At 38.9% G+C, this 16,622-nt stretch overlaps 1 protein-coding gene across 10 annotated transcripts in view; it reads right to left on the bottom strand.

Moving 5' to 3' along the window:
• Positions 1–11,542, bottom strand: part of FKTN (fukutin) — a 93,403-nt gene extending 81,861 nt beyond the window's left edge. For 3 of the 10 annotated variants that reach the window (XM_033237911.1, XM_033237910.1, XM_033237912.1), the window contains exons 1-4: positions 11,054–11,532; positions 4,624–4,726; positions 1,752–1,842; positions 359–551 (exon numbers count right to left, since the gene is read on the bottom strand). In XM_033237911.1, the coding sequence (XP_033093802.1) occupies positions 359–463 (105 nt within the window). In that variant the 5' untranslated portion in view covers positions 464–551; positions 1,752–1,842; positions 4,624–4,726; positions 11,054–11,532. Of the gene's footprint in view, positions 1–358; positions 552–1,751; positions 1,843–4,623; positions 4,727–11,053 lie in introns of all 10 variants that reach the window. The other 7 variants (XR_004443631.1, XM_033237904.1, XM_033237907.1 and 4 more) reach the window with 6 other exon arrangements.
• Between the last annotated feature and the right edge of the window lie 5,080 nt (positions 11,543–16,622).

Here is a 16,622-nt window from a genome sequence, read left to right on the forward strand (position 1 = left end):
TAGGTCATACCATTATACTTCCCCAGTAGGTACTAAATTAAAATATATGCTGTACTAAAATAAACTAATTTTGACATTTTATCAAAATTATTTATCAATGAGTTCATTTAAATGAAGGATAATCTGTTTAACAAAATAATAATTTTAATAGATTAAACATCATTGAAACTTAGCACCTCTGCCTTTAGTGTGCTAAATAAAGTATATTTAACTGAATTTTTAATTCTTGGCCACAGCTCACAAAGATGCAAGAATCTGAATAACCATGATTAATATTATGTATTGCAAAGAGAAGTGTGATCAGAAAATATACAATGATAAGAAAGGAGGAATGATAAGAAAGGAGGAATAAAATTACCTTTGTTGATAAATAGTGCTTGTAATAGTACAACTGAAACAGCAGAAATGCAGAACTTGTCAGGGTTAAAAGGGCCAAAACCACGTTCTTATTGATTCTGCTCATTAGTCTGTGGTGCTCACTTGGTTGCCTTTTGAAAGTATCTCAGTCGTTTTCATCTTTTTGGATTTGGAAAGGAAGATAATTTTGTTTTCTGTGAACAAAAAAGACATTTTTAAAGAGACAAAAACCTCTTTAATTTTTTACCTGTAATAACCAAAAATAGAACAAAGAAAAAACTAAATTTCCACAGGCATTCTTTGATCTGGTCATTTTCTATGCTAAAGAAATAACCAAATATGAGATCAATGATGAAAAAACAAAAATGTTTATCATCACTTTTTTTATAACAGCAAATAACTGAAAACATAAATAGAATATTTATAAAAACTGAGCAACAAAGTTTGAGAGGTGCTTTTCTCCTCCAGTTTCTGATTAAGAAAAACTGGTATGAGACCTCAGAATTTGCATTTCTGACAAGTTCCCAAATGATGCTGATGCTGCTGACAATGCTGAGAACCACTTCCAAAGGAGAAACTGAGAACATTTTCTATCAAGGAACACGGCCTGTAAGACAGCTCTTTGTTGTTTTTCAAGTTTGTGTGTGATCTCGGATGTGGATGTGGTCAGTTTTTATTAATACTCCATGTATGTTTTCAGTTTTTTCAACTGTGAAGAATGCCACAATAAACATTTTGTTCTTTCATCTTAGGTCTCATCTCTGATTATTCCTTTAGGAAAAGAAATTATTATTAATACAGTACTACTTCTTCCTACCTTGTCTCCAGTTTGATTTTGTTTAAATACATTTAGTTTTTCAAGTGCTTACATTTATTCCTTCAATCCTTCAAATATACTGACACTTCTATTACGTTTGATATCTAAGGTTTATATGTCTTTTGTTCTCCAGCTATAAAATAAGAAGAAATTTATACTACATTCTGTCTTCTCTCCCCTTTCAATCTCAACTTCTATTAGTTATTTCTACTTGTTACAGTTCTATTGTATTCCAAAACTACAAACCTCATAGTTATTTTGGTCTTATTCCTACAATGTTCCCTGCCAATCCATTTGCTATATCATCTCTGTTCATCTATTGGATGACTGATATTCATCTTCTTGCAGTTTATCAAAAAGAACTTAGGGGTACCACTTACCTTGAGCTTTTGCCTTGTTCAAAAATAGTTGTCAATTTGGCTGTGAGGTTACACTGTCTTTCCCCAATGACTCACACACTTTGTACCACTGTCCTGTAGTGCTAAATATTCCCTTGACAGTATCTGATTTCCCAAACCAATCCCCCGTAGGTAATTTAATCTTTTTACTGGGATGAGTAAAAGAATGCATTTCTTACCTTTGAAATCCAATTTTTTAAAAACTAGGTTATACAAGGATGTTGATGACTGTATATTAGTTTTTCCTCATTCAATGTGTTTCCTTTCAATCTGTAGAATAAAGATTTTTTTTTGAGACAGGGTCTCACTTTGTCATCCAGGCTGAAGTATAATGGTGCAATCATAGCTTATTGTAACCAGAAACTAACAGGCTTACATGATCTTCCTATTTCAGTCTCCTGAGTAGCCAGGAGTAAAAGTATGTGCCACCATGCCCAGCTAATTTTTAAAAAATTTATTTGTAAAGACGGGGTCTAGCTATGTTGCCTGAGCTGGACTTAAAACTTCCATCCTTAAGAGAATCTCCTGCCTCAGCCTCCCAAAGTGCTGGAATTACAGGTGTGAGCTACTACTGAGACTGACCTAAAGATTTCTTTTCTTTGCAGAAGATTTTCTTAAATATTTTTTCTGTTATAACATTGAATTCTCTAATTTCAGAACTACAATTAAGCTTTTTTTTTGAGACGGAGTCTTTCTCTGTCACTCAGGCTGGATGGAGTGCAATGGCACGATCTCAGTTCACTGCAACCTTTGCCTCCTGGGTTCAAGCAATTCTCCTGTCTCAGCCTCCCGAGTAACTGGGATTACAGGTGCCTGCCAGCTTTCCCAGCTAATTTTTGTATTTTTAGTAGAGAAGGAGTTTTGCTGTGTTGGTCAGGCTGGTCTGGAACTCCTGACCTCAAGCAATCCATCTGCCTCAGCTTCCTCACCTACTTTTCTAAATGGGAATATAATTTACTCCTTAACTATGGAAGAATATATATATGGGAATATAATTTACTCCTTAACTAAGGGTATATTCTAGACTAGAGGGTAGTCTCTGTTATACAAGAAAGCTCTTTTTGACAGAGTATTTTGTACATGTGTATATGTGAGAAAGGCAGAGAATGTGTACGAGAACAAGTGGGAAAAGCGTTTAAACATTACTTCTTCCAGATGTCAGAGACAGGCAGCAAAGAGCCACTCACTATCTCTCCTCTACTTTGCCTCAGCAAGAGAGTGCTTCCTGCAAAGATGGGGTATCTGTGCGCTTCCTCATTCACTCTTCCTTTCTTGCCAGTTCATATTGCCAAACAATCCGAGGAAATTCCCATTGCCTTTCTAAGCATCCCCATCCCACTGTAAACAGAAGATGACTCTTTGCTCTGCCAGCTCCATCTGAGATCTCTTTCTACCAGCATTCTCTTTTAAGCTCTTCCTGCTTACAAGTGGCTGCCATTTCTCAAATATTTCAATTTGGAGTTACAGGTCTTCTAGTCTCAGCAAAGATGTAATTACATCTCTTTCTCTCATTTTCCTTGTTGCTTCATGGTAATTTCAGATAGAAGACAAATGTCTTTACCATCTTAAAATCAAGTCTTCGTTTGGGGTTTTAAAACAATCCAAATGAGCTTCCAGAGCTGATGCCTATATAAAGCAAATACTATAAAATATATATATTATATATATATATATATATATAAAGTCAACAAACTACTTAAGAGAAATAATACCAATAGTGATGTGAAGAATGCACCTGATCAATAGATAATGTATATTAAGCAAAGATAACCTAATAAATCATAATTATTTTCTATCTCCCAAAACTGTGAAAACAGTATCAATCAACATTGATGATGGTATTAGTTTTTATACTCAGTTAAAACCCATGGAAATACAATTATCAAATAGAGGTTTAGTATTCCTTATCCAAAATACTTGGGACCAAAAGTATTTTGGACTTTTTAGGATTCCAGAATATTTGGATTACACTACCAGTTGAACATCCCAAATCCAAAAATCTGAAATGAACAGTCCTTTCAGCATCATATCAGCACACAAAATTTGCAGATTTTGGAGCATTTCAGATTTTGAATTTTCAGTTTTGGGATGCTCAAACTATCCTCTGATAAGGGCAGCTCACAAGATTAACAAGGAAACTACCCTTCATTTTCAAGATTTCAACTCAAGTTCTTGTACTTGTATTAAATAGTGCATTAATGTATTGTATGCTGATTCCTAGTGAAATCTAAAGTGGCATTCAGAGTAGGCCATCACTCAGCTTCTTCTAAGCCCAAATTAATACATGGGAAAGAACACATAATAGGCCTATATAAGCTACTACAGGCATAAAATCTAAATTAGTATCTTGTTCTTTCTTCTCTAGTTTACAATTAATTCTTCCATAAAATAAACCTCCAAAATATATCATCAAAAACTTAACTATATTTTTATTATCAAGATGACATCCAATTAACTTTACTTCATTATTCATTTTCTATAAATGCCAAGGCAATTCAGTTGCAAAAGAGAAAGATTCGCCTATCAAAATGTTCCTTTTTACTAGTACTACCTCTTCATTAGGAATATTCAGTAACCACCTAAAAATAATGTGATACTTAAAAAAGAGAAACCATAGTATGTTAATTTTACCTTTAAAATACCTCTTGCATCAACTCTTTCCTTCTTCACTGTCATTCTAAACTCTAATTGTACCTAATGTCCTAATTTTAACTGATGTCCCTGACTCCACTTTCTCTTCATCCATAATCTTTCCTTTACACTGACAGATGTATCAAGTTGCTGACAGATAAATCAAGTAACACCACAGTCAAAAATTTTCAGTAGTTCCCTACCACCTACAAATAGTTCAAATTGTATATAATGGTATTAAGGGGTATTCACAATCTGACTGAATACAGACAAACTTACTATAAGCTTTCTCATACTTCACATAGTCCATGTTTTTGCATGAGTATTCCTGGAATACATCCTACACTTTCCTGTCTCTGTGTTTTTGCCCATTACGTCTTGTCTGCAATACTCTCATTTACTTCCATAAAACTAATTTACCTTTCTTTCCATAGATCCTCTCAAATGACACTTCTTCAATGAAGTCTTCAATATTCTTTCAGGTTAGAAGGGCTCCCTCCACGTCTAACCTAGTTTTACCTTCCTGCAAGAAATAAATAGTTACTGCCTACCTTAATAGGCACAGATGCCAAAAAAACAATGCTAAGCCCTAGGGATAAAATGACAAATAAGATACAGTTCTCTAACTTCGAAGAGCTTACAGGTGAGTACAGGAGTTTTCAAAAGAAGAAGGGCAGTAGTGATAGCGATGGAGAGAGTGATATACCTGAAAAAGAATATGAGAAGATTTTTTCTAAAATGCACAAGCCCCATTCCTTACCAACCCCACATCAGTTAAGAACCACTGTTCTAGTTTATGATGGACTCTACCAGAGATAAATATAGAGGCAATAACAATACAGTGTAGTTGCAATGAAGGAATAAGCACAGGTTACTATGGAAGCACAAGGAGAGGCAACTAATCCTGAGGCTTTTACTAGTTTCTAGTTTGCATTATAGCTATTAGTGTATATGAATCGTCTCCCTCACCCAGCCTAAAACTGGCTGAATTAACATCAAGTAATAGTAAGTATGCTAAGTATACTAAAAATACACTGCATAATGCTCAAGAGAACAGAAAACTATTTAAATACAAGTTTTCTGTTCTGCAAGAACTTTTACAATAAAACAGAATTTGAAATATTAAAAAAAGATTTTTAAAAGAGTTTAAAGGCCCTTAAACTCTCATGCCTGGTTCCAACCTTCAAAAAATAAATGCTTAAAAATAATAAAAATAACCTATGGAGAGATACGGCATAGAACTGAAACAAAAATATTATTTCTATATGTACTTCTTTTTATATGTTACATTTTAGCTATCATAATAAAAACATTAGGGAGGATAGCATTCATTTCCTTACTTACACTTAGGTAAAGTTTCCTAAAGAAGACAGACTATCATCTCTAATGGAAAAGAAAACAAAAAGTACTGCAGAGATAGTAAATTAAAATGAGGCGGGGGCTGGGAGAGAAATGGCAAATGTTTTCAGGAAAAAAAAAAGATGTAATGAGGTGTTATGAAGTTTAAGTAGCCCAACTATCTTAAAGTTCTAATGCAAATATGAGAAGGTTAATATGTAAGTATGGTATATTATGACATAGAATTATTCTTAGATGATGTGGAAGCAGGGCATAACTAATGCATGGACTGAGATCTGGCAATTAAGAAGAAAGAAATGGGTAGATCTGCTTACCAACTAAACCATGAATGGGTTACAGGTGTCAGAGTTAACAATCCTCTCAGTCTTTGGGGCAGCTAGACCCCAAGAGTAGGTCACCTCCAGCCAAGAACACATTCTTTTAACTTTCATCTTTTTTTGGTCTAATTTACTATGTGTCAAGATGTGAAAAGGCTTGGAAAAAACTAGTAGTAGATAAAACCCATACACAACTGTGATGAAAAAAGGTACAGGATGAGGAGTTCAAGATAATTCTCAGGCTCTTTCTACAGTGAAGAGCAGCACTGCATATTCTTCAACTTCCCTTTTACATTTGCATCTGTACTTTGAAGGTATTACTATGAAAGACTTTTGGTAACTGCTTTACCCTGACACCTCCTCCAGCCCCAGACCCCTCTTTTGAGAATCACCTAGGTAGAGGTCTGTTTGAATGAATGTCTGAATGAATGAATGATATATCAAGACAGATGATCCAGAAGGCAGGAGTGGGGGGAAGTAGAATCAAAAACCCACCCTGACACCTAACTTAGGTTCATAAGACGGTATGTGCTAGCCTAGCCATATCCTTATGCTGTGGGCTCTCCGACTTATTTGGGGATATTGGGGAGTAAGACAGAGGCATGGATGATATGAATCAGAGAGTGAAACTGCCTGCACAAAATTATGACAGCTAAGAGAAATCTGACATAGTTGATTCCATCTTGTTTCTAACCTCCAATCTGTCCTTGGTCATTTCTGGGTGCAGGCCAAGCTAACTTTGAGAGGAATTTAGTTTACAGTTTAACCTAAAGCAAGGATGATAGTAACCTTTTCCAAAACTAAACTGCCTTTGTAAAACTAACGAAAGACTATAAGATTAGGATTATGAGAGGGACGTGAATTCTGGTAAAATGTAGTTAAATGATAACCAGTCTTTTTTCCAAAGGACACAGGATTTATAATTTCCCTGGCTAAAACCTAAGATTGGTCTTTTGAGATATTTTTCAGACCTTTGCATTCTGGACCAACTGACCCTACCTAGGGGTGAACTAGTGACTCACGACCCAACCAGTCATGTGGCTCCCTACTCAGAGGTGGACTCAGTACACAAGGACCATTTTTCACACCCTCATGATCGCATCCCAAGCCAACCAGCAGCCCTCATTCCCTAGTCCCCTGCCCACCAAACTAAAAACTATCCTTGAAAAACTAACCACCAAGTCTTTGGAGAGACTGATTTGAGTAATAACTTCTTTGCACGGCCAGCCATCATTGTTAATTAAGCTCTTTCTTTACTGTAACACCACGGTCTCAGTGAACTGGTTTCGTTTGTGCAGTGGACAGGAAGGCAACTGATTACAGGCAATTGATTACAACAGAACTGACATTCAAATATGCCCTGAACAAAACAAAACAAAACAAAACAAAACAGGAGGCTGAACTACAGAGGGAAGAGAGTAATTAGGAAAAGTCACAGTAAGAGAGATGAGGTAGCAGATTGGCAGGCATAAAGAGAAAATGCCTCTGAAAATGTATTCAGAGGTAAGACCAAAACAAAAAAATCAATGTTTTTCAGCTGTTCTCAAAAGCCAAAAATATCCCAGTAGCAACAGCTACTATCATATCTTCCCTAAATACTGTTGGTCTTTCTTATTGTCCATTTCTTTTCCTTTCATTGCTAACTTATCACAACTGTCAGCAGCTTGGAAGTAAACATTAGACTGCAAAGGGTTAAGAAATTTCTTTACCTGCTTACCATTCATGCACTTAATCCTTTGCAATATAACCTCTACCTAAACATGCTGACACTTGAAGATAAAAAGCTGACGAAATTTAGTCTCTCCAGTAGATGCTCCAGAAAAATCCTAAATACATAGTGACTCCTTTCTGAATGACTATGGTGTAAGAGGGTTTTGGAAAGAGAGTAGCTGAAATGAAAGATCTAGATAAGACAGGTTAGCAAGAAGGGAGGTGAAGACAGCAAGGATTGTCTTTGGGTTGGGAGGAGTGTAAGTGCTTTTATTCTTTTCCTTATTTATCTTACATGAACATCAATTGATTTTGTAATAAGAAAAAACTACTAAGTTTTTTTAAAACTTTAAAAATTCTTCTCTCAGTCTAAATGAAATGACAAATATTCATTTACTAGAGCCCACATGTAATTATGTTAATGTCTCCCCATTTTTGGAGTAAGAAGAATTTTTTTAAGAAATAGGGTCTTGCTCTGTTACCCAGGCTGGAGTGCAGTGTCACAATCATAGCTCACTGCTGCCTCAAACTGCTAAGCAGAAGCAATCCTCCCACCTCAGCCTCTTGGGCACCTGGAATGATTATAGGCATGAGACACTGTCCGGCTCCCAAAGTTTTTTTTTTTGGTTTTGTTGTTTTTGAGATGGGAGTCTGGCTCTGTTGCCAGGCTGGAGTGCAGTGGCGCAATCTTGGCTCACGGTAACCTCAGGCGCCCAGGTTCAAGTGATTCTCCTGCCTCAGCCTCCTGAGTAGCTGGGACTACAGGTGCCTGCCACTATGCCTGGCTAATTTTTGTATTTTTAGTAGAGACACGGTTTCACCACGTTAGCCAGGATGGTCTCGACCTCTTGACCTCGTATTCCACCTGCCTCGGCCTCCCAAAGTGCTGGGATTACAGGCGTGAGCCATTGCACCTGGCCCCAAGTTATTTTTAAGCGACTCCCTCAAGAATGCAGGTACTTAATTGCTTGGTTCTGGACATTTGGGTATTTATCTTAATAAAACCATACAGCAAACAGAATCAAACACAGGGCTTAGAGCGTATCATGTACTTAGTGCAACACTTAAATTGTGAATGTATGTACGTATGTAAAATCTGGATGAATGTTCCCAAAAATATGAATAATGGTTATCTCTGGGTAGGAAGAATTAGGAGTGATTTTTTTTTTTTTTTTTTTTTTTTTTTTTGAGACGGAGTCTCGCTCTGTCGCCCGGGCTGGAGTGCAGTGGCCGGATCTCAGCTCACTGCAAGCTCCGCCTCCCGGGTTTATGCCATTCTCCTGCCTCAGCCTCCCGAGTAGCTGGGACTACAGGCGCCCGCCACCTTGCCCAGCTAGTTTTTTGTATTTTTTAGTAGAGACGGGGTTTCACGGTGTTAGCCAGGATGGTCTCGATCTCCTGACCTCGTGATCCACCCGTCTCAGCCTCCCAAAGTGCTGGGATTACAGGCTTGAGCCACCGCGCCCGGCTTTACATGGTTCTTTATACTTTTCTACATTGTTCCAATATTTGTATGAGCATATATTATTTTCATAAGGAGTAAAATGATTTTATCCTAAGAGAAACAGATGATGGGTAGTGGTAGTAGCTTAATAACGGCCATATTTGCTAAACAGGATCTAGATTCTTGTCACTTAAAAGTATGGTCCAAAGAACACCCGTATCACATTGGAGCTTGTTAGAAATACAGAATTTTCAGCACCCACCTACTGATTCATAATCTATATTTTAATAAAATCCTCAGATGATTCATATGTACATTAAAATTTGAAAGCACTGATGTGGATGCTAAGGGCTTTATGCGCTGGGAGGATAAGAACAATGTCTACCTTGCTCATCGTTATATCCCTAGAACCAGCAGTGCTTGAAACATGTAAGTATTTGTTGAATAAATAAATATGTAAATGATATCACTTCTGGGTAGGCAATTAGGCAGTGGAGATTATATCTATTTGCATTATTTATTTTCTGCCAGAATTCCCAGAAGTAGGTGCTTATTATTTGCTGTAAATGCTGTTAAATTAGTTTAATAACAACACTGGGCCTCTGAGAATCTACAACTATATGTAACTTTTTTTTAAAAGAACTCCTTCCTTGCTCTTACCTCTGATATCCACATGCCTCCTCAATAATTTCTACAACCTCCTGTCTATGGGAATAGCCTAGAGTTACTCTCGCTACAATCTCTCCCTGAAAGCAAATCCATGCTCAAGATTTTAACTACCACCTGTGAGAGAAAACACTATTTAAATTACAGTCCATGCACTCTATCTGCCTATATTTTCAATTCTATTTCCTGAACCTCACCTCAAATTTAACAAGTTCAAAATTAACAATTTTTTTTTTCTTTTTTGAGACACAGTTTCACTCTTGTTGCCCAGGCTGGAGTGCAGTGGCCTGATCTTGGCTCCCTGCAACCTCTGCCTCCCGAGTTCAAGCAATTCTCCTGCCTCAGCCTCGGGAGTAGCTGGGATTACAGGCGCCTGCCATCAAGCCCGGCTAATTTGTTGTATTTTTAGTAGAAACAGGGTTTCACCATGTTGGCCAGGCTGGTCTCGAACTCCTGGCCTCAGGTGATCCACCCGCCTCAGCCTCCCAAAGCGCTGGGATTCTTCCAGCCACCGCGTCTGGCCCCAAATTAACAATTTTATTCTCTGTCAGCTATCTTCCTCTCCCCATCCAGAAGAAAGTAACAGCTCTCCATCCTCACAGTCTCTAGTTGTACAGGTTTTAGACAAGAGAGATCAGCTGGCCCAACATCACCTTATGGAGAACAGGCTCTAGAAGAAGAATTAAAGGACAGCCAAGAGGCTAGTTATTGGCAACATCACCGCTCTACGATCTAAATCACTTTATTCCCAGTACACTATTGCATGCTGGAATTCAACAGTATTCCTATTTTTGCCAACAGCACTTAAACTTACTTTTTAGAAACCCAGGTTAAAAATATCATCACCCAGATCCAAGAAATCAAGTCCTGTGTATTGTTCTTTCGGCATTTCCCCGGTTCCTTTTTTCTTCCTTGTCAGAACACCCTGCACTTCCTTTCCACTTATAGTTCTTTCATCATTTAATGCCAGCCTTCCCAAATCCTCTAACCCCACTAAACATATGTCCACAAATAGAATCGCTAAAATATAAATGCTTATTCCTGCATTTGATATCTTTGTCCATGGCCCAACAGGGATGGTTTCCAATCGTTCAAACCCTATTCATCCTCAGAGTCTAGCTCAAACACAGCCTTTTCTACTTAGCTTCCATCTGCCCAATTTCTAATATACTACTCTATCATTCACTTTTATATTTGTTCACAGATTGATTTTTACTCACTGGAAACGTGCTATCTTCAAAAGCATAAAGAATCTGATATATCATCTGGGTTGGTTTTTTTTTTTTTGGTTTTGGTTTTTTTTTTTTTTTCCCCCACATCTGAGAAAACTGAAGCCAAGAGAAATGTGGCTTACTTCATGTTAACTGAGAAATTGTAAATTTCAGGCCGGTGGCGGTGGCTCACGCCTGTAATCCCAGCACTTTGGGAGGGCAAGGCGGGCAGATCACCTGAGGTCAGGGGTCACTACCCTAACCCGGCTACTACAAGACTCTCGATCGTCCTCCAAACTTTCACCTGTCCCAGGATGAAGATTGTACCTGATGACACGGCCAGAAGTGTGGGAAGGACTGGCCAAGTGGAAGTCTGCCACGCGATGCTCGTGGACTGACTGAGGAGTACCCAGCCTGGAGCGCGCTCAGCCTGTGGCCGGCCTCCCCACCAAGGGGTAGGCAGGTGCCCAGAATGCTGGAGGATGCCCGGTAAGGGCACCTGGGCCACCAGCCGTACCTGTCTGAAGGCGCCCAACCATCCCCGGCTACCGAGCTGAGCCTCCCATACCTTACCTCACTCAACAGCACCTGCAGCCGCTCCGCTTTACGGCACTCACAGCAACCGCTGTAAAAGCGGCCGTCAAGTGCTGAGCCACGGAGGCTCGCTTGGTTCCTGCTGGGCGGTTCCTGCGGTCCAGCAGCAGCCTTGGCGTGCGTGTGACTCTTGTCGCATCCTCACAGCCAGAAGTTCACTGAGCCCTGGCGATTCCTCGCTTTTATAATCTAGCCACTTAGCCAAAGCCCTCTTTTATCTCTTGCCTAATTAACAACTACAGCAGCGCACTGAGGCAGTCTGAGAGTTTAAGTTCTCAAACGCTTTCGAAAGCGGACGATGAACTGGAGGCAGCAGCTGAGCTGTTTTCCAAGCCCATTAAATGTGAACTTCTGATAAACGAGTGATTTTTTAGTGCGTGTGCTTTGCTAGAGGGATTCAGCATAACTCCCTGAAGTTGGTTTGCATACAATTAGTAGAGATAGGGGATAGAGTGGGAACTAGCAGCTGCATTCTCTATTGCTCATGAAGTTTAGGTGCCGTTATGACATTAAAGATCCAGCGGCCTGTTGCCCTCCAGTTTAAGGCTGGATACAGCGCCTTCACCATCTTGCCAAGGCTGGCCTCGAACTCCTGGCCTCAAGCGATCCTCCCACCTTGGTTCTTTAACGGTGTAATCCAAAAGATTGTTGTTAAGGCTCAGATATTAATCTTGTTATAAATTTTTGAAAACCATAAATCACTAAAACAGTTACTGTAATTATAATTTATTTCTACAAAATGGAAAATACCCCATCATATACTTGTTTTCTAAGCTTTGTTTTTAATTCTATCAATACAGAAAGAAAAGGATGAAAAAGTCTTCCTCACTTCATAGAGGTTATCACTTTTACCAACTTTTTGTTTTTCCTTCCAGAAATTTCCTAAGTGCATACAAGCTTACTGTAGAAGTCCTCTTATCCAACGCACTCAGAACTGGTAGGTACTCGGTAGGTTAATAAAAAAAGTGGAAGGTTACACCAAGACGAAGGAAGTTATCAAAGCTTAATGGCATCATTAACACAGGTGCTAATGTGATGGGACATGGGAAAACTTCAGCATCACATACCTGCTATGGATTGAAACACATCGAATATAAAAATTCCTGAGCTTATAATGACTCCTTAAAAAATAAAATTCAGTCGTGATTGAAGGTTGCCAGGTTGAAAATTAAATATTCTAAAACTTGATAAAGGGAAAACATCAAGCATTTATCCTGCCCTTCTTGTACGAACTGAATTTCAGTGTAACCAAAATACTTGTAAGAATTCCAGCTAATAAATGGAGAATGATAAAACAATCACGATTTTGCAACTCCTAATAAAATAATAGAAAGGGCAACATCAATAGATAAAATTAAGGTGAAAGGTTGATGGGGAACTTAATAATAGACTGGCACCACATGAACCCACTCATCTTCATCTCACTGAGTTTGGGAAAAGCATAGATTATGTACTTCCTCATGTGACAGAAAATACACAGCCACACCTGTGAAGGATTCTTGCCTAAAAATTGAACCTGCATTTACTCAAACTCTAGATCTAACACAGGATATAGAGAAGCAAATAGCTAAATTCAGAAAACGGGACATTCTACAAGACAAATTTCTCAGTTTTCTAATCAATGGCATTTAAAAGCAGCGGGAACTACTACAAAATCAAAGACTTAAGAGATATAACGAAGTACAATGTGTGGACCCTGTCTGGATCCTAGTTTGAACAAGCTAACTGTAAAAAGCTATTTTTGAGACAACTGAAATTTTAGTATGGACTGATCCATTAGATAATAGTACAGAATTACTGTTAATTTTGCTAAGAATGTTAACAGAATGTGGCTGTTTTTAAAAAACCATCATTGATGCATATAGCATACTTACAGGTGACATTTTAAAACAAAATAGATGGCACAAACATGGCAAAATGTTCACAATTGATTAGGTGATGAGCACAAAGCACTGGCTTTCTACTTTTCTGTATATTTGGAAATTATAATTAAAAGTAACAGGAAAAGGGAAAAATTATCAGGTTCTTAGAAGTAAATACTTTTCAAGTGTATAACAAATCTAGTTCTGAATAAACCTTTTTAAAAAGGCAGTTTCAGTAGAGGATTACAATGGCCAATCTTCTGATTTGAACTAAGTTCATTTTAAGTATGGACCAACTGATTAGAGTATCTCACTTGTTTTTCTTAGAACACCATAGAAATAATGCATCACCCATCATTTCTAGTTTCTGTTTCTATAAAATGGACCAGGAACTTAAAGATACAAGTGAAGGAATATGAATTTGGAGTCCTGGAATTTCTTTTAAAACAGATCTTCCCCTATCACTCACAATTACTTTGGCCACAACTAATTTGGCAACTTTTTAAACTCTTCATCTCTAATGGTTCCCCTACTTATAAGTATCTTTTCATACTCATTTCATATTTATATTGGTTTATATATTTATATAATTGGTTTACATACTTGTATGACTACAACAGTGACTACCACCTGCATAAGCAGGTTTCGGAAAAAACATAACTGAAGGTAAATATACAACTCAATGGGTAGCAGTGTTACTTATCAAGCATACTGAAAGGTCAGATGTGAGCCCTCAGCTCATGGCAAACGTCAGTCAGTATGCTTTAACCTGGTTAGCAAATGCAGTTGAAAGATGAGGGTACAAGGATGCATACAAACAGCCTCTCTTACAAGTAAATATTAATGTTCTATCAACTACTCAGCTGTGCACACAAGCAAGCATCCTGGCCCACTCCTAACATTTGTAGGGTCTGGGCCAAGAATACAAATGAAAGTCAACCCTGACACATTTTCAGTGTCTAAATAGCTGAGCGTTAACCAACAAATAAAATGTTATACTCTTCTACTTTAACACATTTCTTCTCAAGGAACAGAAATCTAGGTTCAAATATGCAATTCGCAGATTCTTCAGATGTGTACTAGAAAGTGACATTAGGGTTGGCCTGCCCTTCCCTGATCCCCTGGATCTCTTTTTACTTCTAGCTTAAGCCTGCCATGGGGGCCTATCAGGCATGCATGTGGACAACTCAGTCTGCACATCCAAGCTTCATCTGTACTTCCCACAAACTGCCGGCCATTGGGGTATAGACATCTGTAGTAGTCTTTTGTCAGGATGGACTTGGACAAAAGGCCTGCACATATCCTGGGGGCAAGCTTCAGGCTGATGAGGCAAGGAATTCTGGGGTCCTGGCTGATAACATAGTATAGAATTCTGTGGGTAAAGGAACATGGATTCCAAGTAGGCATCCGTTGGCTCTTCAATTTTTCATCCCACAGACAGAGACACAGCAAGAGTGTGGGGATCCTGTTAGTTAGCTTGCCTTAGGTAGGTAACAAGAGAAGGGTCCTGGAGAGCCCCTGGCCCATGGGTCAGTGCCTCATCCCCAGATAACATAAAAAGCAGCCTGGGAAAAAAGCTGCAGGCACCAATAAGGGAACTAGCACAAGATGTTGTGCCTGGAGACATGCCCACAACTGCACAGATGGAAAAACCTACGGCCCATTTGGATAAAAACTTACACAAACCTCGAGCTCACTCAGATAAGGGAACAAGGCCTGGCATAGAAATGCCTTTGTCCTTTGCATAGTCAGCAGATTCCCAGGAAAAGTTTCTTCTCCTGTTGTAGGCACGGGCACAGTGGGCTCTGGTAGGTTCCGGTGGGCGCTCTACTTTCCTTTGTTAGGACTATAAGTCCAGCTGCTATGTCCACCTTAGCCCGATTGGTCCTCGGCCAAACTTTCACTTCAGCTTCTGATAGGTCCTGGGCCAAGCTAAGCAGCATCTATGAATCATCATTTCACCTCCTGACTGGCCCCGGGCCAAGCCATCACGCGTTCTCCAAGACAGCCCGCGGAATAAGCACATTCCTTCCCCTTCGTCCATAAAAACCCTGGACCCCAGGCTCATGGTGGGTACGACCATTCGGGGATCCCCTCTCTGCTGGCAAAGAGCTTTCTTCTTTCACCCTTTCGCTCTAACCTCACCTCTCTGTCCGTGCTCCATAATCGTCTTGGAGGTAGGACAAGAACTCCAGGTGTTATCTCAGACAACGAAAGACTGTTTCAATAACATGGTATAGAAGTGGGTAAAGAAACATGCATTCCAAGTAGGCATAATCCCTTGGCTCCTCAATTTTTCATCCCATGAAGAGAAGCACAGCAAGAGTGTGTGGGTATCAGGTCAGGGTCCCCTCTTACCCAAGTATAAGTGCTTGCACACACCGATGGTATCGTACTCTATATATTGCTGGATGACTTTTTTCTGTTTAATCATATCATGAACGCACTTCCATTAACAGCATATCCTTTAACAGCTGTGTAGGATCACATGGAAATACCACAATCTAACCGTCTGCTGTTGCGCTGACCTTGTGCAAAAATAAATAAATACAAATACCATACAGTGTGAGTGTAAAATGGGGTTTAGTAAGGAAAAGCTTGGACAGAAAAGTAGAGTGCACATAATATCCTGAGCTCTTATGCCACAGAACTCCCAGCCAGGCACAATTGAACTGGTATACCAAGGAAAAGGCTCTAATTAAGCCAATTGTCATAATGGTCTATATATTTATAACATTTATTGGGGAGGGGAATGTGCAGAATATGTAATAGCTAGAACACTACTTAATGTAGTCTGCTGGTGCAGCAAGTTAGAAAAGGGAGCCTTAAAAATTCTGCTATCACATTCCTTTGTTGAGGCAACTTAGGCCTTTTGAACCAGTTCTGAACCTTGCTACCAAAAAAGGAAAAGGAATTTACCTCCAAGGTCATCCAAATTTGTAGGTCTTCAATTAATAACTAGGTTGCTACTATTAGCTATGGTAATACTGCAATTAACATTGGCTTTTTTTGTGAGTACATATGTAAGAGAAATACTTATAATGGAAATTAAGGAAGTATGTGCATTTAAAAATCTTAATATTGCTAAAACTGTTCTCCAGAAATGCTGCACCCATTCACTCTCCATCTTCTACAGTGGTTTCTTGATCAATCTTTGTCCATTCTTCTTCCTGTGACTCAAGACTACCCAGTCTCTTTTCATTCTTCTTACAGAACTTCTTAGTTATAGGAGCTCCAGTCTCACTGATTTTTTTTC

This window comes from Trachypithecus francoisi, unplaced genomic scaffold, assembly GCF_009764315.1.
Source record: "Trachypithecus francoisi isolate TF-2019V2 unplaced genomic scaffold, Tfra_2.0 Lachesis_group16, whole genome shotgun sequence".
Taxonomy (NCBI): domain Eukaryota; kingdom Metazoa; phylum Chordata; class Mammalia; order Primates; family Cercopithecidae; genus Trachypithecus; species Trachypithecus francoisi.